Here is a 21,069-nt window from a genome sequence, read left to right on the forward strand (position 1 = left end):
ATGGAATTTATCAAAAACATTAGGAACTAACGGTCTGACATAAAGTTACCTTGAATCTAGATAAATATTAATAGATTCTCATAGACTGGAGTCACTGTCTAAATTCCCCCGTTTTTACATCAATAGTAATGAAGCTCCGTTTTAAAGCTCCTCTAGTCACTGTCGAAAAATTAGGTCAGCATTTATACAGTCCATGTTGTGAATTTTGCACTGAAAGAAAGCTGCAAATGAACCATCGATATAAATACTACAATAGTGACAGCTACGTCATAATTAATAACTATTTAATCAAACCAGATTTTCCTCTGTACTGGCATATTTGCCAGGTATTCAGTCTTTTATAGAGTAAAATGTGACATTTTGTCGACCTACTGAGTTAATTACATTTCTCTTTTAAAAGTGACAACAAATTTGGAGCTTTGGAGAGTTATATGTTGCGTCAGAGGTCAAGTGCTCTTGAACCCCCAACCTCTGCCAGAATGGGGGCCCCGAGAAGCAGCTTAGTTCACTTATGCCTCAGCTTCTCTCTCTGGGTGGTCCCAATGCCAAGAGAGCAGGAAAAAATGTATTTCTACTATGTTCATAAATGGAATAATAACTTCCTTTTTTTTTCTTTTTTTTGAGTAGAGTAATGCATTTCAGCTCTGAAAGCACAAGGCCTAAGTAACTAAGGATTTGAAGTAGTCAGTCGAATGTATCCCAGTTGTTTTTTTCATTCTTTCTCTGCTCATTTACCATGGTTGTTCCCTCTCTCCATATCATCCTGGGCAAAAAAAACAAAAACAAAAAAACATGCCACCCATAATCAAAACCTGCCTCGGCAAAGTGTAGATAATAATATTAATAAGTAAATAATTTATTAACGACAGCATTAGTGAGATTTTTTTTATTTACGCCATATTGTTATTTAAAGTGTCACTACAGTAAATGATTCACAGAGCTGCATTTTATGCTGTAACCTATATAAGGTCTGTTCACTTTACTAGTAGAATATTTTATTGTTTATTTAATATGTAATTTATTATGAATAGCAACCATTTATTGCAAAAATGATTATTAGAATTACTGTTAGGTGGAGCAGAAATTACAGCAAGATACCAAGTCTCTACACACTCCAGTGTTTGGTGTGAGAAAGATCTCATCTTATGTGCTTTGAATTGCCAGTAATTACATGCAGGAAAACGTTGCTGCAACAGTTACTATCTCAACGTTTAAGGATCAAACACACCTCCAAGAGAGGCTTTATTCATCCGAACCTCCCACAATAACCTCCTCACCTTTCTCACACCCTTCAAGCCTGAGTCTGGGTGATGTGTGTGTGTGTGTGTGTGTTTATTTAAAAGATATTTCTTTTTCTGGTGAGCATTTTGTTCTGTGCATCTGTGTGTGTAAGCGCAAGCGGCTATTGTCTGCTCACACTCCAGCGGGGGCTTCAAAGTGAATTATTCATGCAAGATTTGAATACATGCAAATGGTCTGCTCGCCTCCGTTGGCACAGATTCAGGTTACCTATGGCAACCGCGCCTTCAAGAAACACCGTTTCAGGGCCCCCCCCATCCTTCTCCTGTGCCTCCTCCTCGCTCTCGCAGGCACCCGCCATTCGACCACATCATCCAGCCAGTCGCATTGTTTCGACTGTTGCAAAGCCAGGGTGGGTAGGTTGGCAGGGGTATCCCATGATTCTCAGTCAAGGTCAAGAAGGCGGGGAAGATGGCGAGACTGAGGGGTAAGACAGTATTTCCTCTCCATCCTGAGCTCTGGAGTTCAGGAGACATGATATTCAACCACCAGAGAAGGTGTTTCGGTTGATAAAAATCAACAAAGCAGCAGACTGGGCACGCACACACACAAACACACGCACACCCACACACAAACACACGCACCCACACACACACACACACAGAGTTCAATGCTCTTACAGCTCAAGCACATTGAGTGGTGAATAAGAAAGAACAAAAAGGAAGAAAAAAACTGAAGGTTTATATCTGCTAATTGAGTGATGAAACTAGAATTTAACAGCCAAGTTACTGGATAACACCTAATTAAAAAAAATTGGATGGCAGTGGATATATACATATATATATATATATATATACACTTTATAACACATTTTTATAAATGCTTTATAAAAATAAAAAAATAGCTTTATCTGAACGAGTGAAAATAACATCGCATTTTGCTGATGAAATTATTTGTGGTGCAGATTTTGAATACCAAAAAATATAGATTTGCAAAAAAAAAAAAAAACAAACAACGTTGCTTTGTTTAAATATGTTAACAGGTGTGCTACAACATGATTACGCTGAACATATTTCTTTATGATTCAAAGATAAGGTTAAAGCTGCTTTAGTAACACAGACATAGTTTAAGTAATGCAGGAAACGTTAAATAAAACGCAATCAATGATGGGAGGGAAATAACTGGAAAGCTGTTTTCAATGGGCAGACATAAGGTCAAGTTCAGGCCATGTAAATGAGCTCGTTAATGGTACCGGGTTGCACGAGCGGGTGGAGCTGCTCCCTGCCGCCATCTAGTGACAAAGGGGAACTCATGGAGATAGAAAACATTTCCAAGTGCGTTTTAAATCTGTACGGTTATCAAAAATATATATATTCTCTGAAACAAGCTGTAGCCATATATTAAGTGTCATAAAATTATAATAATTAGTAAAAGAGAACACTGGGACAAAAGTAAATAAGTACTCTCTCTAAAAAAAAAAAAGAAAAAAAGAGGGTTCTGTTTTTTGAAGAAAATTAAATCCTCCAACCGACTGAAAATTCTGATGTTTTAAAAATATTTAAAATTGAAATTTCTTCCCCTTTTGTTTGATACGTCTCCGGCAACATTATCTTCTTTTATCAAGCATCTCCATCTAGTGGACAAAACACAACATTGCTCAAAGGTTGTGAATAAACAGTTTATTGCACGGTCATCATACTGTAAACGTCTTTGGGCAAATAAATCCCTCTGAAATGTGGCAAAAAGCATGATTTTCTTCTGCAGAAACATAAAAATTATAACTGAAAAAAAGACAGGCCATACAATCAAGTGACAGCTTTGAAAAAATCTATACAACAATGTGAGCAAAACAAAAGTAAAAAAATTTTTAAATGCATAAATCGCAATAATTTTGCATACCGACTGAAGCCTTTCATATTCATATGTTTTTGTTTGTAATAAGTTTGATTAGCAACACTTACGATCATCTAAGTCACAGATGGAGTTACACGGTGTTGGATGAATGGGCAAGTGAAAATTTTATAGTCACAATCAATTGTTTTCCTTTCAATGGGAAATAAAATCCACACTGGCACCATCATAAAATTTAAACCTGCTAAATTTGTCTTTAGTTGCACATAACCATGCATCATCACATGCTGTGCCATAGGAAAAAAAGTCTAAAAAAAAAATGTCTCTTGTACAAAAAAGATAAAAGGAAGCCCATGAAAAACAATCTGATTTGTTTTTGATTAAGTAGGATCAACAGAAGGGGAAATTCTGATAAAGTGCAATTTAGCTCCTTTGCCACCTATCATTCTAGTGGTACCATGTTTCTCAGACATGTTTTAACCATTTCATGATAGTAAAAACTTTTTTTTTTTTTGTGCCTTTCTGCAAAGCTAGAGATCCCTTTGCATTAGGCCAAGCTTGTGATAATGCGTATCCTTGCAGAACAGATCTCCTGTCGGCTTCTTCGCGTCTCTGACATCCTCTGTAGGAAACAGGAGTGAGCTGTGGGGACGGTCCTGCACAGAGCAGAGGCTCGTCACAGCCACGAAACGGGCTCCGCTCCCTTTCCTCATGCAGGTCGCATCTGTACTTTCCCTCCGTTACCGTTCTTCAGCCCCACCCACCTGGCTCAGTGGATGGAGTAGCCCATCTGGTGCAGCTTCAGCAGCAAGTTGTGCGTAACATCAAACGTGGTGAAGCTAATTCCCACTGCGATGGGCCCTTTCACCCAGTTCATGCTCAGGCCTTTGTACAGTCCACGCCTGATGCCTTCCTGCTTCACAATCTCGCGCATGGTCCCCAGGATGGTAGTGTAGGAGGAGCCGATCACGCCGGCTGTCTGCATGCGCCGGCGCACAACATCCAGAGGGTACGAAGCCGACTGTCCAATCAGGCCCGCACAGGCTCCAAACGCCAAGCGCTCGTAAGGGTAAGGCTGAGATCGCTTCGTCTTATCTAAGGTAAAACAGATGGTAGGGTTGGAACTGACTGTTATCTACCAATCTTACTTTAATTAATTAAAACCAAACATGCAAAGACAGAGAAATGGCGAGTACCTGCGTGGAGCTTTTTGAGGGTCTCGTAGGTAAAAAACGTGATCCCTGCGTATGGGATAACACCCAAGATGGTGGGAGTGAAACCTTTATACAGTGTCTTTACACCTTCTTCTTGGGAGATGCGTACAAAGACATGCATGATGTTACTGTACCTGGAAAAGACAAACAGAAATAAATTTGAGAAATAAGTTTTCTATTAAATGCAAAGTCACAACAACTGCAAAGACTAGCATGTTTTTGTTCTTTATTTATGTAAGGGTGACATAAGCATTAATCAAAAGTAAGAAAAGTCTTTCCTGGTGCCAGTATAGGATTCTACGCTCAAAGTGATAGACAGTATGATGAGGACAGACCACCCACATCATATTTAACAGAGACAATCCCAACATAGTCCAGGTAGCAAAGAGAGATTTAGAGGGAACTCCTCTTTTCACCAAACTGAAAGTCAAAGAGTGAAATTAAAACTCAAATTCTGAATTTGACTTTGTAGCAAAATTTAAACGGCACTTTTAAACCGTAGTTTCACAAGATTTATGTGGATCTTACAACATTTTCCTAAAGATATACAGCACTGAATGCATGAGTTACTTTATGTTTAATTAAGCTATAAATTATCTGATCACGTCATGAACTCTGGAAGTCTACACATGGTGATCACTTCAAAGCTACAGGAAAAATCTAACTCCTTTAAAAGGAAGAGACGTAAATGAAATGAAGGGTCCCTAGATGGAAGAAATCTGCAGAACATACCATTTTATATCCAAAGTCAATAAATGTTGAGTGTGGATCTAAACCAAAAGTTTAAAAAAAAAAAAGTTTATTAATGACTCAAAAAATATAATTACGTGATAAAGAAACTTGGTTCAAAATAACGAACAAACCAGACATTATCTGAGTGAGGGTACACCATATGATCCTAAACGCCCAGCATTCAGATCAATAATGCAATCATTTGGATCCCTAACATACCCAACCCTGTCAGAAATGGCCCATATACTGCACGGTGTCGACCGTTTTTCCAGGAATGACTAACTGATCATTATAAAAATCGGACAAATTCGTCCTCTGCTAGAGACGAGCTTAACTCTGGAGGTCCTTACATTTCTTTAGCAGTGACAGCCATCCTGGCTCGGACCATGTCCAAGGGGTAAGTTAGCATGGCGGCGGTCGTACCGGCCAGAGAACCCGCCAGTAGCCGTGGGAAAGGAGGCAGCGCTCTGAAATAAAAAGCAGTTGACTTTAAGCACACTTAAAAGAACATAAAGTAAATCCCACACAGCTACAAGCATGCTGGTATAAGCTAAATGCTAACATCCCGGTCGCTACAGTCATGCTGACTCGGCTGAAGCTGTACGTTTTCACAAGGTTTGTGCCATCGTGTGACTTAAAACATGAAAACATCACAATAAAAAAATACTTTAAGTCTTTACTCACTTGCCCTGGAAGCCATAGTAGCCCCCCAGGAGTTTCTTGTATTGCTCGTGTGAGCAAAACTGGATGGCAGCGTAGGGCATGACCCGCACCATGGTGGCAGAGTTCCCCCTCCACAGACTGAGGAATCCATCCTTCATGTACGTGCAGTAGATCACCCTGAAGGCCTCCTGCAGCACAACGTAACATTCGACGCGTTATCCGCTTAGCACGTCTGATATTTTGCCGTTACATAATAAGGTTTGTAAAGAACCTTTGTTAACATGTGGTCACAAACAGTTCTGCCCCAAAACAACGTCAGGAAAAAGTGATTAAGTTGAGCGTCTTGATGCGCAAAGTTGTTAAAAACTGGAAACCAAATTGCAGTGAACAGAGCAGTTTTCACGTTTTTATTTGTAAATACTTCTTAAATTTATGCATTCTTTTTTTTTTTCTTCCACTTCAGAATTATCCAACACCTTTGTGTTGGATAACACAAAAGTTGTGCTTGAATATATTCAAACACAACTTTGTATGAAAGGTACAAATGTTAAAGCTTTTGTAAGGCTAGATAAGTAAAGAAGTGGGGAAAAAATAGAAGCATTCACTGTTTCATTATGAATCTATAAACTGTTACTTATTGCTTCAAACTGAACTTCCTTTAACATTTTAGCAAATATTCTTGAAAAATAAACTTCCGGTGTGCATAAAGTTCATAACTTTCAGTATGTTTTGTACTTGAGCAGTCAATTGCCCTGCTTATCACTGCAGGTACACATAACGTGATGAAAATCTGTGTCTTATCAGTTTCTGTTCTGCAGATAAGAGAGATAAATAAACTCACCTTTGCCGAGAACCTCTTTGAAGACACTGAAAAACAACAAGAGGCACAGTGAACCACAGGGTTGAGACACACCGTCTCATGTAGGCTAAACATCTACTAAGAGGATTAGTCCACAACAGTTGAGGTGTAAACTCTGGTACGGACACAAAACATTAGTTCAGTCTACAAAACGTCCAAGTGTGGCCTGCTTTGCAGGCAAGCACATTTCCTCATCTATATCGGGAAGGAAACCTTAGATCTGAGAGTTTGTCTTGCCTTGAAAAATGATCTTGGTGCGGTCCAGAGGTGCAATGACGGTTTTGGCCACAGCTCCAGCGAATGCTCCACACAGCAGAGAGTCCAGAGGGGTCAATCTGGGTCTCAGGTCCTGTTTGGAGACATTGTCACACATTTGTGAGCTAGTGAGACAATGTTTTACAACATAAACATAAAAAAACTACAATATAAATATAAAATAATAACACAAAAGCTATGGTATGTCTTATCTATCCTTGTGCTTTATGTGGATTGCTGATCAACGGAAACGCTCCCACATAAATTTGTCGGCTCAGGGTTGGGGCAAAGAAAAGAAAAAAAGCCACAACACGCACGTGGACGACGGGGGCACGGAAACTGAGAATCACATGAGATAAGACTGGCCCATGTATCTTAGAACATGAGCTCTGCCCTGTGTGATCATGGAAGCAGTCCTAAAGTAGGCCAGCTGAACTCAATAAACACTCCCACTGATTGATAGCGGAAGGATTTGGCTTGATAAACAAAGACTTTTCATCACCAGCAACAGAAAAACAAAGCACTTTTAAAAACTTGCATTTGTAATTCATATTGTTGGAACTATTCCATCATATCACTTATTTTTGACTCAAAGAACAAACAGTACTGTGAATTTAGAGCTGGTATTCCTCCTGCTTCATAATCTATTTTATAATTGTTCATTTTACTGCCTGGACCAGTTATGGTGTACGCATCTCTAATGAAATAAAAACACAAAGGTGACAAAGCAGGAAAAAAAAAAAAGAAGGGTGTGGAGAACCAGGAACATGTCAACAGAGACAAATGAAATGTAGAAATGCATTTGTTAAAGATTCACCTGTTAGGCTTTTCCTGTCCAAAAAAGGATTTACTGTTTTCTTTTAAGTCCAACTCGTGAATGTGTATTTTTATGGACAGAGGCCTGCTGCGGAGGATTCGTTGGCATCACCCTTCTATTTACAGCAGCAGGACTGTTCTGATGTTGGATGTTTACAGCCAGCGAGGAGACACTGAATGTCACAATAACACCACCATAAAGAAGAGTATGATACGAGAGGCAACACATAGTGGCTTTTTCCATTCTTAACCGCTTTTAATATACTTTTTTTTTTCTTAAACGAATCTTTTTTGGTCATGCTTACACTTTATTTGAATATATTGTTGTGACACAGTCAACCTTCCTGTTTAACACTTCAGGAGAGAATTAATTCACATTTGTGATTGTAAAAACAGAACATTTTAAATGCCTTTCCACACCCATCTGCAGCAACCTGTCTGGTCACGTTTTAATATTGTTTTCCCTTTCCTTATTCTCACTGGCTAAGAGAGAAACACACCCAGCACGCTCACCTTTGCTTGGCTGGACGGTGGGAGGGTCAGCACGGTGGTTTGGGCCACAGGCATGCGGCCCTGGCGGTGCTCGTGCACACGGTGGGCCATTGGTGCCCCCTTCTTATATTACCAAGGCTTGTCAAACACCCGCGGTGCTCTTTCTGGACAAAACCCCACAGCTGCAGGGGAAAATGTCATACATTGGGTTAAAAATACTCCAAGCTGCTGTTTTGAGGCAACATCCTCCTCGCTGCTCGGAGTTCCTCCGTACCAGAACAACGAGTACGTGCATTCTCTCACGCCCATGTCCCCACACGAATGGTCTGCCTTGTAAACAAACGGGGTGTCACGGTGCAGAGAATACAAACCAATGTTGGTTTGTCTACGTAAAGCCAAATTTATAACGATCTTGCATGAGTGATTACATGTGCCCTGGTTGTCATTTAAATACAAGACCTTAGTAGGCGCGTGTAAAATAAATGAACTGCGATTCACAGCTGTCCAATAATAATAATAATAATAATAATAATAATAATAAACAGACACTCTTCTTTTCTGCAGTGAAATCTGTTTTGGTTATTAAAACCCGCATGAACGCTTACCTTGACTGTCCCACAGCAGTCCGTGTTTACAAATAGTCGACGCTTGAAATCCTACAATGCTCTGCCGTGCTGCACATCTCCTGTTTGTCGACAGAAGGCTCGTCACTCGAGCTTTTAAGTTGCACAGCACACGCGCCGCGATGTGTCCCCGCGTCTCCTCGCGTTGTTGACGTCTTTTATCAAGTTGAGTCGAAGAAAAGTGTCAATAAAGCTTGCAGTTTGTTTGTAAGGGTACGTGAGTCAGACAACGTTCAACTCGGAGGTGTTCCCTCTCCCCCCTCCTCTCTCCTATTCTGTGCACAGAAAGATTATTCTGGACTCTCGAGCCCCGAGCGAACGGGAACACGGCGTAATCCACTGTTTTGGACTACAATACCCAAGAGCAAACAGCATCGCATAAGCAAAGTCTCGCGAGATTATGCTCAACATTGGGTTGCCAGGTATATATTACGCAATCATATCAATCTTTTAATTAACCGTTTGTTTTAGTTTTCCATATTATCTCAGTTTGTTCTGAAATTTTGAAAATATTCATAAAATAATTTTGCAATATTTTTTTCTTCCTTTTTTCTTAGTACTTCTTACTTGCAATCTTATCACCATTTTTTTGCTCCCATCTAGTTACCCACCTGTGTGTGTCTGTAGGTGTGTGGGTGTGTGTGTGTTTCTCTTTCTGGGGTTAAAATTTAGAAAGAGCTAAATTAGAACCTCCATCCATTATCCAAACCCTATTATCCTTGCAGGGTCAAGGGCAGGCTGGTGCCTAACTATAACAATAATTGGGTGAGAGGCAGGGTACACCCTGGAGAAGTCACCAGTCAGCACAGGGCAACACAAAGATAAACTGGACAAACAGCTATGCACACACACAGCACACTTAAAAGACAATTTTCAGAGACCAATTAACCTAGCACTCATATTTTTTGGAACAGAGTAGCTTCAGTACTCGCAGAGTTAATCACCACAAAAAACAACTGTCTTTTACAAAGTAAACCTATGGATAATTTGGCAAACTCTTTGAATTTTTTGCAAGAATTTTTTACTTGCCTTTAGGATCTACAGAACACAATCACATTAAGAACATCAAACAGAACTGCAGTTTATGCTTAATCCCAATCACTATTGCATGTTCATGCATTCAATAATTAAATCATAAATGACTGCAGGACTGTATAATGTAATATTTTAGGTGCCATGCATTAATACTTTCTTTGTCAAAAATATATTAGAGCAATTGTATAGATTCTCACTTTCTGGCACTAAACCTTAATAATATAATCCTGAAAAAAAAAATTGCAAAGCATAAATTAATTGCATTTGATGTCATTAACATCAGAATAACCTTATGTGGCAAGTAAGGTAAGTAAGAACAACAGGAGTAAGAAAGGACAAGAGCAGTATTTACAAGATACAGCCATCTTGTGAGCCATTTTGTTTTTGTACACACATATAAAGAAATACAGTATTAATACTTACATGCATGCACAAGAGGAAGGGATTCTTGTTCAAATTTATCTTTGCAATACGGAAAAACATCTGAATATCACGTTTTATTAATTTAGTACAACCCCCAATTCAGAAAAGATAAATTAACACAATTTGTTTCTTACAAAAAAATAAAAAATAAAACTCCACTGGAAAACGGACTTAGACCATCGTTTCTCTATTGGAACATAAACATGTGGAGAATATTGTTAAAATAGTAGTTGGGCGTATTAAATAAAATAAATATTTTCATAATAAAATTGGATTTGACCATTTCCTGCGCTATTTTTTAATTGAAATGACTGAAAAGGACACAACTAAAGTTTTTCTTCACAATTTGGAGCTGGAAAAAGCAACTTCGATCGTAGTCTGCTCTGTTTAGCCCAACCTGGCAACCCGCGGCTCTGGCCGTAGCGCTGAAAAACTTGTTGTTGTCTGGGAAAATGGCGTCAAACGTAGAGGCCCCGGAGCGTTGGTACCTCGCCCTCCTCGGCTTTGCGGAACATTTCCGAACCTCCAGTCCACCGAAAATACGGCTGTGCGTACACTGTCTACAGGCCGTGTTTCAGTTCAAGCCTCCGCAGAGGATCGAAGCTCGGACGCATCTCCAGCTGGGCTCGGTTCTCTACCATCACACCAAGAACAGCGAGCTGGCCCGCAACCACCTAGAGAAAGCGGTGAGGGGCGTTTGATCTGGGAAAGAGCGGGGATGCTGCAGAGAAGCGGAGGGAGTGTAGGCCGCGGGCAGTGAAAACACCGAACGGCGGAAGTGTTTAAATAGCTATTCATTCAAGAAGGTTACATTAGAAAAGAGGTTCTGATACGTGTTCAAATAATTTTGGTACAAAGTGTGTCGTTGTTTAAACCCTGTTCAACCACTTTACGCTCACGCGCTGGTTTTTACCAAATAAACTGCTGGTCAAATATTTACGCCCAGAATGTTGGCTGACAATATTTTGTCTCCTTTTTTGCAGTGGTTTATATCTCAACAACTTCCTCAGTTCGAAGATGTCAAATTTGAAGCTGCGAGTATTCTGTCGGAACTATTTTGCCAACAGGTAAAACATATAAAGACTTACTATATGGTAAACAGAAATAAGAGTCGAGCCATACTTGTGCTTTTCAAAGACATTCACAAATGATTGTTATATTTGAGGGGGTGTTATTATGAACTGCTAACTGCCCGCATGTAATACATTTTCAGAATTTGGTGGACTCTGCAAAGCCCCTGCTGCGTAAAGCCATTCAGATTTCCCAGCAAACACCATACTGGCACTGCAGACTGCTGTTCCAGTTAGCGGTATGTATTACTTAAGTGGTATTAAAGTTTTCCTATTGAAAATGCACTGATCGCAGTTTTTGTGGCCGATTTCTTATCACCATTTTTTTTATTTCACATGCTAATGCAGCTGATAGTCCGATTCTACTTTTGCTGGTTCATATAAATAGCAAATTGATCCGTCTTAACATGAAAATGTTTATATTACTTACATATGCTCTTAATAAAGCAAGCACTCAAAACAAATCACATTGTACCTTTCTCAGTTGCCGCATTTCTGGCCCACTGTTGGTACACATGTACACCCTCCAACCCAGTAGGCGGCAGTAATGTACCTAATGCTTGCTAAGCTATAAAGAAGTTTCACAAGATGTTGATGTGTCGCATTTTGGTTAAAAAAAAATTACATAGACTAATTTTAATTTGATTTTTAAGTGTGCAACACAAGTTTACATAAGTTAGTTTACATAAACTAAAACAATGGTTTTCTCAAGAATGGTTTGAAAATACCAAACTCTCTGTACGTCACAAAAAAATACAACATTAATTCATGGTAAATCCAAAAAAAAGCCATCAGTAATGTTTTTTTGGTGGGGGGTGGGTTTGGCATTAATTATTCCCATTATCAAATGAGACAGTGTCACACTGTGTGTGGGGTGGGTTACATACTTCTGAAGTTAAATAGGACTTTACAGAGATATAAAACTAACTTATATGAACTTAAATATAAACTATGATTTGCTGTGTGGATGTGTCTTACCAACATGTGATTCCGCTAGCATTAGCTTTAGGAACGTCAAAGACTCAAAAAATAGCTTACTCTTTTTCTCTCATCAACAACTGTGTTGTTGTCAATGTGACCTGTTAGCACCTGTGTTTTGGTGCATTCACTAACTGTGTCTGACCTGCCTGTCGCCGATCAGGGCCACGGAATATTAAAATTATCAGATTTATTCTTGCTTTGTCTCTTTTTTTATATATTATTATTATTTCTTTTGTTTTAGTTGGAGAACAGAGTTAGACTTGCTGCATTTGGATTCTAGTTGCTTGAAAGTTAATAGTTGCCTGTATTGAGATGTTAAGGTTGTTTTCTTATCTCTTTTCAGCAACTTCATACTCTGGAGAAAGACCTGGTGTCAGCATGTGACCTTCTGGGAGTTGGGGCTGAGTATGCCCGAGTCGTGGGTTCAGAATATACCAGGTAAAAATCTCCGTCATTTGCAGTTTGCATGTTTAAAGCGTTACCTGGATGACATGGGGGGTGGGGGGGGATGTGACCATCATAGGATACCTAAACCAAAATGATCATTTTGTCCCGTTGACGAAAAGTAACTCTTTGCTGTAACTCCGACTGCTCTACTTGTGTGATTCGCTTCACCTGAATTTGTTATGTATTGGCTATTGCACACTAAATAATTAAGGGGGAAACCTCTTCAAGCTGTTTTTAGGTTTTATTTTTAATGTATGTGAAGGTGATGCGAATAGACTTTTAAATGTGGCTATGTAAAACTTAAATAAATATAACATACTACATATAATTTTACAACATGGCGCAACCAAAATGTGTGGAAAATGAAGCTACTACTTTATTGCCGGACAAGTTTCCACTGCAAACAAATCAGTAAATTGATTTTAATTTTAAATGTACTAAGATTACAAATATCCTGTTTTCTTATTAAATAAGGCTTTTATTTGTGCTTGGAACTCTTATTAGTTGAGATTTGTATCTAACAATTAAGATTACATGGTATTTATCTGTAATAATTTGATGTGAACGTTGACTTAATTTTACTTTTTGCACTTTTTTAGGGCTTTGTTTCTTCTTAGTAAAGGCATGGTAAGTTTTCTCTTTCTATTTTTCTCTTCTCTGTAGCTAAGTTTTATCTTCATGTCTTCATATCTTTTTTTTTTTTTCTTTTCTACGTCTGCCACGAGGAAACCCGGCGTTAACTGTTTTAGTAATTCGTTTTGACCTGGGGATGTTTTCTAACCTTCCAGTTGCTGCTAATGGAGAGGAAGCTTGGCGAGGTGCATCCTCTTCTCACACTGTGTGGAACTATAGTAGAAAACTGGCAGGGAAACCCCATCCAGAAGGAATCGCTGAGAGTCTTCTTCCTGGTACTACAAGTCACACACTACCTGGATGCTGGACAGGTAGGATGGGTGATGACAAAGTTATTTATTTTTTTTTTTTAGATTTCTGAAGCGGGATGAGGATGGATGTGTAAAAGTTGACAGGAGTGACTACATTGTTTTGTTTTTTTCTTTTCTTTTTCAGGTAAAAAGCGTGAAGCCGTGTCTGAAGCAGCTGCAGCAGTGCATTCAGACCATCTCTACACTCCAAGATGATGAGATTTTACCCACCAACCCAGCTGACCTCTTCCACTGGCTGCCCAAGGAGCACATGTGTGTCCTCGTATATCTGGTAACGCTGATTTTCTTTCTTTCTTCCTTTCTTTTTTTCTGTTACTCAAAAGCTGTGTGCTTAGTTTCAGCAGAAGTCTCAAGCAATAGTCAAACCTGAACAAACATTAATTTAAAACTATTTAATTGTGCAAAAACATTGAATCAGAAACACTCTATTTTTTTGTGGGTTTTTTTATTTTCATTTTCCAGGTGACAGTCATGCACTCCATGCAGGCGGGCTATTTGGAGAAAGCCCAGAAGTACACAGACAAGGCTCTTATGCAACTGGAGAAACTCAAAAGTGAGTTTTTGAGTATCACTCTGTGGCTAACTTAATCAGCTTTGCTCTGTAAACTGTCCAGAAATCACTAAACGGTGCTGTTTGTTTTTGTTGTTTTTTTTACCACTAATCAATTTATGTCAGTGTTGGACTGCAGCCCCATCCTGTCTACCTTCCAAGTCATTCTGCTGGAGCACATCATCATGTGCCGACTCGTCACGGGCCACAAGGCCACGGCATTGCAGGAGGTACGTTGTTTCTATTCCTGTCACCATCCCTGCAGTTTATATTTAAATACGTGCCATCTTAAAAAAAAAAGGCTCATATGGAACATTTGAAGCTCAGTTAGTTCTTTGTGACTTGAAGAAGTTTTAAGTTTTTCCAGCTTCTAACCAGAAAAAACTCACCTTTATAAACAAACTGAAACATTTTAAAAGGAAATGAAAAACAGGGGGAAATAATAATAATGATGTGTTTGCACACCTTAATGAAGACTGTGCTGAGAATTAACCACTACATCTGAACTCAAAATACACAGGAGCCATTTCAGCTGGCTATGATTACCTCCAAATGATTATTTTATATATAATAATTATTTTAATTTCCAAGGGATTGGCTGTAATGTGAAGACTGGGACTGGGGGCGGGGGACACATTTGAGGGATTCTAGAAGCATTTGCAAAAGTCTATCAAAAGTCAAATGAAACCAAGTTTGTTTTTTTTCTTTTTCTTTTTTTTTTGTTCATAATTCCAAAAAGGTATGTTTGGTGCAGAATTACTCTTTACAGGAGTAATAATGGATGCCGCTGTCTACGGATTGATTTTTAAGTTATTGAAAAATGGGAGCAAGATCACAACAAGACGGAGGAAGGAAAGCACATCTAATCCAGATTTGCTGCATCTGGCTTTTTCTGGTGCAAAACTATGATACAATATGGCCGTTCATANGTCTCTGACATCCTCTGTAGGAAACAGGAGTGAGCTGTGGGGACGGTCCTGCACAGAGCAGAGGCTCGTCACAGCCACGAAACGGGCTCCGCTCCCTTTCCTCATGCAGGTCGCATCTGTACTTTCCCTCCGTTACCGTTCTTCAGCCCCACCCACCTGGCTCAGTGGATGGAGTAGCCCATCTGGTGCAGCTTCAGCAGCAAGTTGTGCGTAACATCAAACGTGGTGAAGCTAATTCCCACTGCGATGGGCCCTTTCACCCAGTTCATGCTCAGGCCTTTGTACAGTCCACGCCTGATGCCTTCCTGCTTCACAATCTCGCGCATGGTCCCCAGGATGGTAGTGTAGGAGGAGCCGATCACGCCGGCTGTCTGCATGCGCCGGCGCACAACATCCAGAGGGTACGAAGCCGACTGTCCAATCAGGCCCGCACAGGCTCCAAACGCTAAGCGCTCGTAAGGGTAAGGCTGAGATCGCTTCGTCTTGTCTAAGGTAAAACAGATGGTAGGGTTGGAACTGACTGTTATCTACCAATCTTACTTTAATTAATTAAAACCAAACATGCAAAGACAGAGAAATGGCGAGTACCTGCGTGGAGCTTTTTGAGGGTCTCGTAGGTAAAAAACGTGATCCCTGCGTATGGGATAACACCCAAGATGGTGGGAGTGAAACCTTTATACAGTGTCTTTACACCTTCTTCTTGGGAGATGCGTACAAAGACATGCATGATGTTACTGTACCTGGAAAAGACAAACAGAAATAAATTTGAGAAATAAGTTTTCTATTAAATGCAAAGTCACAACAACTGCAAAGACTAGCATGTTTTTGTTTTTTATTTATGTAAGGGTGACATAAGCATTAATCAAAAGTAAGAAAAGTCTTTCCTGGTGCCAGTATAGGATTCTACGCTCAAAGTGATAGACAGTATGATGAGGACAGACCACCCACATCATATTTAACAGAGACAATCCCAACATAGTCCAGGTAGCAAAGAGAGATTTAGAGGGAACTCCTCTTTTCACCAAACTGAAAGTCAAAGAGTGAAATTAAAACTCAAATTCTGAATTTGACTTTGTAGCAAAATTTAAACGGCACTTTTAAACCGTAGTTTCACAAGATTTATGTGGATCTTACAACATTTTCCTAAAGATATACAGCACTGAATGCATGAGTTACTTTATGTTTAATTAAACTATTAATTATCTGATCACGTCTTGAACTCTGGAAGTCTACAAATGGTGATCACTTCAAAGCTACAGGAAAAATCTAACTCCTTTAAAAGGAAGAGACGTAAATGAAATGAAGGGTCCCTAGATGGAAGAAATCTGCAGAACATACCATTTTATATCCAAAGTCAATAAATGTTGAGTGTGGATCTAAACCAAAAGTTTAAAAAAAAAAAAGTTTATTAATGACTCAAAAAATATAATTACGTGATAAAGAAACTTGGTTCAAAATAACGAACAAACCAGACATTATCTGAGAGAGGGTACACCATATGATCCTAAACGCCCAGCATTCAGATCAATAATGCAATCATTTGGATCCCTAACATACCCAACCCTGTCAGAAATGGCCCATATACTGCACGGTGTCGACCGTTTTTCCAGGAATGACTAACTGATCATTATAAAAATCGGACAAATTCGTCCTCTGCTAGAGACGAGCTTAACTCTGGAGGTCCTTACATTTCTTTAGCAGTGACAGCCATCCTGGCTCGGACCATGTCCAAGGGGTAAGTTAGCATGGCGGCGGTCGTACCGGCCAGAGAACCCGCCAGTAGCCGTGGGAAAGGAGGCAGCGCTCTGAAATAAAAAGCAGTTGACTTTAAGCACACTTAAAAGAACATAAAGTAAATCCCACACAGCTACAAGCATGCTGGTATAAGCTAAATGCTAACATCCCGGTCGCTACAGTCATGCTGACTCGGCTGAAGCTGTACGTTTTCACAAGGTTTGTGCCATCGTGTGACTTAAAACATGAAAACATCACAATAAAAAAATACTTTAAGTCTTTACTCACTTGCCCTGGAAGCCATAGTAGCCCCCCAGGAGTTTCTTGTATTGCTCGTGTGAGCAAAACTGGATGGCAGCGTAGGGCATGACCCGCACCATGGTGGCAGAGTTCCCCCTCCACAGACTGAGGAATCCATCCTTCATGTACGTGCAGTAGATCACCCTGAAGGCCTCCTGCAGCACAACGTAACATTCGACGCGTTATCCGCTTAGCACGTCTGATATTTTGCCGTTACATAATAAGGTTTGTAAAGAACCTTTGTTAACATGTGGTCACAAACAGTTCTGCCCCAAAACAACGTCAGGAAAAAGTGATTAAGTTGAGCGTCTTGATGCGCAAAGTTGTTAAAAACTGGAAACCAAATTGCAGTGAACAGAGCAGTTTTCACGTTTTTATTTGTAAATACTTCTTAAATTTATGCATTCTTTTTTTTTTTCTTCCACTTCAGAATTATCCAACACCTTTGTGTTGGATAACACAAAAGTTGTGCTTGAATATATTCAAACACAACTTTGTATGAAAGGTACAAATGTTAAAGCTTTTGTAAGGCTAGATAAGTAAAGAAGTGGGGAAAAAATAGAAGCATTCACTGTTTCATTATGAATCTATAAACTGTTACTTATTGCTTCAAACTGAACTTCCTTTAACATTTTAGCAAATATTCTTGAAAAATAAACTTCCGGTGTGCATAAAGTTCATAACTTTCAGTATGTTTTGTACTTGAGCAGTCAATTGCCCTGCTTATCACTGCAGGTACACATAACGTGATGAAAATCTGTGTCTTATCAGTTTCTGTTCTGCAGATAAGAGAGATAAATAAACTCACCTTTGCCGAGAACCTCTTTGAAGACACTGAAAAACAACAAGAGGCACAGTGAACCACAGGGTTGAGACACACCGTCTCATGTAGGCTAAACATCTACTAAGAGGATTAGTCCACAACAGTTGAGGTGTAAACTCTGGTACGGACACAAAACATTAGTTCAGTCTACAAAACGTCCAAGTGTGGCCTGCTTTGCAGGCAAGCACATTTCCTCATCTATATCGGGAAGGAAACCTTAGATCTGAGAGTTTGTCTTGCCTTGAAAAATGATCTTGGTGCGGTCCAGAGGTGCAATGACGGTTTTGGCCACAGCTCCAGCGAATGCTCCACACAGCAGAGAGTCCAGAGGGGTCAATCTGGGTCTCAGGTCCTGTTTGGAGACATTGTCACACATTTGTGAGCTAGTGAGACAATGTTTTACAACATAAACATAAAAAAACTACAATATAAATATAAAATAATAACACAAAAGCTATGGTATGTCTTATCTATCCTTGTGCTTTATGTGGATTGCTGATCAACGGAAACGCTCCCACATAAATTTGTCGGCTCAGGGTTGGGGCAAAGAAAAGAAAAAAAGCCACAACACGCACGTGGACGACGGGGGCACGGAAACTGAGAATCACATGAGATAAGACTGGCCCATGTATCTTAGAACATGAGCTCTGCCCTGTGTGATCATGGAAGCAGTCCTAAAGTAGGCCAGCTGAACTCAATAAACACTCCCACTGATTGATAGCGGAAGGATTTGGCTTGATAAACAAAGACTTTTCATCACCAGCAACAGAAAAACAAAGCACTTTTAAAAACTTGCATTTGTAATTCATATTGTTGGAACTATTCCATCATATCACTTATTTTTGACTCAAAGAACAAACAGTACTGTGAATTTAGAGCTGGTATTCCTCCTGCTTCATAATCTATTTTATAATTGTTCATTTTACTGCCTGGACCAGTTATGGTGTACGCATCTCTAATGAAATAAAAACACAAAGGTGACAAAGCAGGAAAAAAAAAAAAGAAGGGTGTGGAGAACCAGGAACATGTCAACAGAGACAAATGAAATGTAGAAATGCATTTGTTAAAGATTCACCTGTTAGGCTTTTCCTGTCCAAAAAAGGATTTACTGTTTTCTTTTAAGTCCAACTCGTGAATGTGTATTTTTATGGACAGAGGCCTGCTGCGGAGGATTCGTTGGCATCACCCTTCTATTTACAGCAGCAGGACTGTTCTGATGTTGGATGTTTACAGCCAGCGAGGAGACACTGAATGTCACAATAACACCACCATAAAGAAGAGTATGATACGAGAGGCAACACATAGTGGCTTTTTCCATTCTTAACCGCTTTTAATATACTTTTTTTTTTCTTAAACGAATCTTTTTTGGTCATGCTTACACTTTATTTGAATATATTGTTGTGACACAGTCAACCTTCCTGTTTAACACTTCAGGAGAGAATTAATTCACATTTGTGATTGTAAAAACAGAACATTTTAAATGCCTTTCCACACCCATCTGCAGCAACCTGTCTGGTCACGTTTTAATATTGTTTTCCCTTTCCTTATTCTCACTGGCTAAGAGAGAAACACACCCAGCACGCTCACCTTTGCTTGGCTGGACGGTGGGAGGGTCAGCACGGTGGTTTGGGCCACAGGCATGCGGCCCTGGCGGTGCTCGTGCACACGGTGGGCCATTGGTGCCCCCTTCTTATATTACCAAGGCTTGTCAAACACCCGCGGTGCTCTTTCTGGACAAAACCCCACAGCTGCAGGGGAAAATGTCATACATTGGGTTAAAAATACTCCAAGCTGCTGTTTTGAGGCAACATCCTCCTCGCTGCTCGGAGTTCCTCCGTACCAGAACAACGAGTACGTGCATTCTCTCACGCCCATGTCCCCACACGAATGGTCTGCCTTGTAAACAAACGGGGTGTCACGGTGCAGAGAATACAAACCAATGTTGGTTTGTCTACGTAAAGCCAAATTTATAACGATCTTGCATGAGTGATTACATGTGCCCTGGTTGTCATTTAAATACAAGACCTTAGTAGGCGCGTGTAAAATAAATGAACTGCGATTCACAGCTGTCCAATAATAATAATAATAATAATAATAATAATAATAAACAGACACTCTTCTTTTCTGCAGTGAAATCTGTTTTGGTTATTAAAACCCGCATGAACGCTTACCTTGACTGTCCCACAGCAGTCCGTGTTTACAAATAGTCGACGCTTGAAATCCTACAATGCTCTGCCGTGCTGCACATCTCCTGTTTGTCGACAGAAGGCTCGTCACTCGAGCTTTTAAGTTGCACAGCACACGCGCCGCGATGTGTCCCCGCGTCTCCTCGCGTTGTTGACGTCTTTTATCAAGTTGAGTCGAAGAAAAGTGTCAATAAAGCTTGCAGTTTGTTTGTAAGGGTACGTGAGTCAGACAACGTTCAACTCGGAGGTGTTCCCTCTCCCCCCTCCTCTCTCCTATTCTGTGCACAGAAAGATTATTCTGGACTCTCGAGCCCCGAGCGAACGGGAACACGGCGTAATCCACTGTTTTGGACTACAATACCCAAGAGCAAACAGCATCGCATAAGCAAAGTCTCGCGAGATTATGCTCAACATTGGGTTGCCAGGTATATATTACGCAATCATATCAATCTTTTAATTAACCGTTTGTTTTAGTTTTCCATATTATCTCAGTTTGTTCTGAAATTTTGAAAATATTCATAAAATAATTTTGCAATATTTTTTTCTTCCTTTTTTCTTAGTACTTCTTACTTGCAATCTTATCACCATTTTTTTGCTCCCATCTAGTTACCCACCTGTGTGTGTCTGTAGGTGTGTGGGTGTGTGTGTGTTTCTCTTTCTGGGGTTAAAATTTAGAAAGAGCTAAATTAGAACCTCCATCCATTATCCAAACCCTATTATCCTTGCAGGGTCAAGGGCAGGCTGGTGCCTAACTATAACAATAATTGGGTGAGAGGCAGGGTACACCCTGGAGAAGTCACCAGTCAGCACAGGGCAACACAAAGATAAACTGGACAAACAGCTATGCACACACACAGCACACTTAAAAGACAATTTTCAGAGACCAATTAACCTAGCACTCAT

General features: G+C 39.9%; 3 protein-coding genes across 3 annotated transcripts; 1 reads left to right on the forward strand and 2 right to left on the reverse strand.

The window, feature by feature from the left end:
* Positions 1 to 2,903: 2,903 nt before the first annotated feature.
* LOC103150432 (mitochondrial coenzyme A transporter SLC25A42-like) lies at positions 2,904 to 9,090 on the reverse strand. The gene is made up of 8 exons (XM_007570047.2): positions 8,727 to 9,090; positions 8,143 to 8,303; positions 6,796 to 6,907; positions 6,541 to 6,566; positions 5,721 to 5,887; positions 5,387 to 5,503; positions 4,287 to 4,438; positions 2,904 to 4,185 (listed from the first exon to the last, which is right to left on the reverse strand). The coding sequence occupies exons 2-8, from the start codon at positions 8,230 to 8,232 to the stop codon at positions 3,860 to 3,862; spliced, it is 990 nt and encodes a 329-aa protein (XP_007570109.1). The 5' UTR covers positions 8,233 to 8,303; positions 8,727 to 9,090; the 3' UTR covers positions 2,904 to 3,859.
* Positions 9,091 to 10,605: 1,515 nt separating this feature from the next.
* On the forward strand, positions 10,606 to 14,617 carry LOC103150431 (MAU2 chromatid cohesion factor homolog). The gene is made up of 9 exons (XM_007570046.2): positions 10,606 to 10,888; positions 11,186 to 11,269; positions 11,416 to 11,511; positions 12,597 to 12,691; positions 13,300 to 13,327; positions 13,489 to 13,644; positions 13,769 to 13,915; positions 14,107 to 14,197; positions 14,321 to 14,617. The coding sequence occupies exons 1-9, from the start codon at positions 10,655 to 10,657 to the stop codon at positions 14,512 to 14,514; spliced, it is 1,125 nt and encodes a 374-aa protein (XP_007570108.1). The 5' UTR covers positions 10,606 to 10,654; the 3' UTR covers positions 14,515 to 14,617.
* A 515-nt stretch (positions 14,618 to 15,132) lies between these two features.
* LOC103150429 (mitochondrial coenzyme A transporter SLC25A42-like) lies at positions 15,133 to 20,517 on the reverse strand. The gene is made up of 8 exons (XM_007570044.2): positions 20,152 to 20,517; positions 19,568 to 19,728; positions 18,221 to 18,332; positions 17,966 to 17,991; positions 17,146 to 17,312; positions 16,812 to 16,928; positions 15,712 to 15,863; positions 15,133 to 15,610 (listed from the first exon to the last, which is right to left on the reverse strand). The coding sequence occupies exons 2-8, from the start codon at positions 19,655 to 19,657 to the stop codon at positions 15,285 to 15,287; spliced, it is 990 nt and encodes a 329-aa protein (XP_007570106.1). The 5' UTR covers positions 19,658 to 19,728; positions 20,152 to 20,517; the 3' UTR covers positions 15,133 to 15,284.
* Positions 20,518 to 21,069: the final 552 nt, after the last annotated feature.

This window comes from Poecilia formosa, unplaced genomic scaffold, assembly GCF_000485575.1.
Source record: "Poecilia formosa unplaced genomic scaffold, Poecilia_formosa-5.1.2 Scaffold254, whole genome shotgun sequence".
In the NCBI taxonomy this organism is placed as follows: Eukaryota; Metazoa; Chordata; class Actinopteri; order Cyprinodontiformes; family Poeciliidae; genus Poecilia; species Poecilia formosa.

Coding starts and splice junctions, on each gene's coding strand:
- LOC103150432 (XM_007570047.2), bottom strand. CDS start 8,232: ATGGCCCACCGTGTGCACGAGCACCGCCAGGGCCGCATGCCTGTGGCC. Junction 5,504..5,720: donor TACTATGGCTTCCAGGGCAA/GTGAGTAAAGAC, acceptor TTTTTATTTCAG/AGCGCTGCCTCCTTTCCCAC. Junction 4,186..4,286: donor CCTCAAAAAGCTCCACGCAG/GTACTCGCCATT, acceptor GTTTTACCTTAG/ATAAGACGAAGCGATCTCAG.
- LOC103150431 (XM_007570046.2), top strand. CDS start 10,655: ATGGCGTCAAACGTAGAGGCCCCGGAGCGTTGGTACCTCGCCCTCCTC. Junction 11,512..12,596: donor GACTGCTGTTCCAGTTAGCG/GTATGTATTACT, acceptor ATCTCTTTTCAG/CAACTTCATACTCTGGAGAA. Junction 13,916..14,106: donor TGTGTGTCCTCGTATATCTG/GTAACGCTGATT, acceptor TTCATTTTCCAG/GTGACAGTCATGCACTCCAT.
- LOC103150429 (XM_007570044.2), bottom strand. CDS start 19,657: ATGGCCCACCGTGTGCACGAGCACCGCCAGGGCCGCATGCCTGTGGCC. Junction 16,929..17,145: donor TACTATGGCTTCCAGGGCAA/GTGAGTAAAGAC, acceptor TTTTTATTTCAG/AGCGCTGCCTCCTTTCCCAC. Junction 15,611..15,711: donor CCTCAAAAAGCTCCACGCAG/GTACTCGCCATT, acceptor GTTTTACCTTAG/ACAAGACGAAGCGATCTCAG.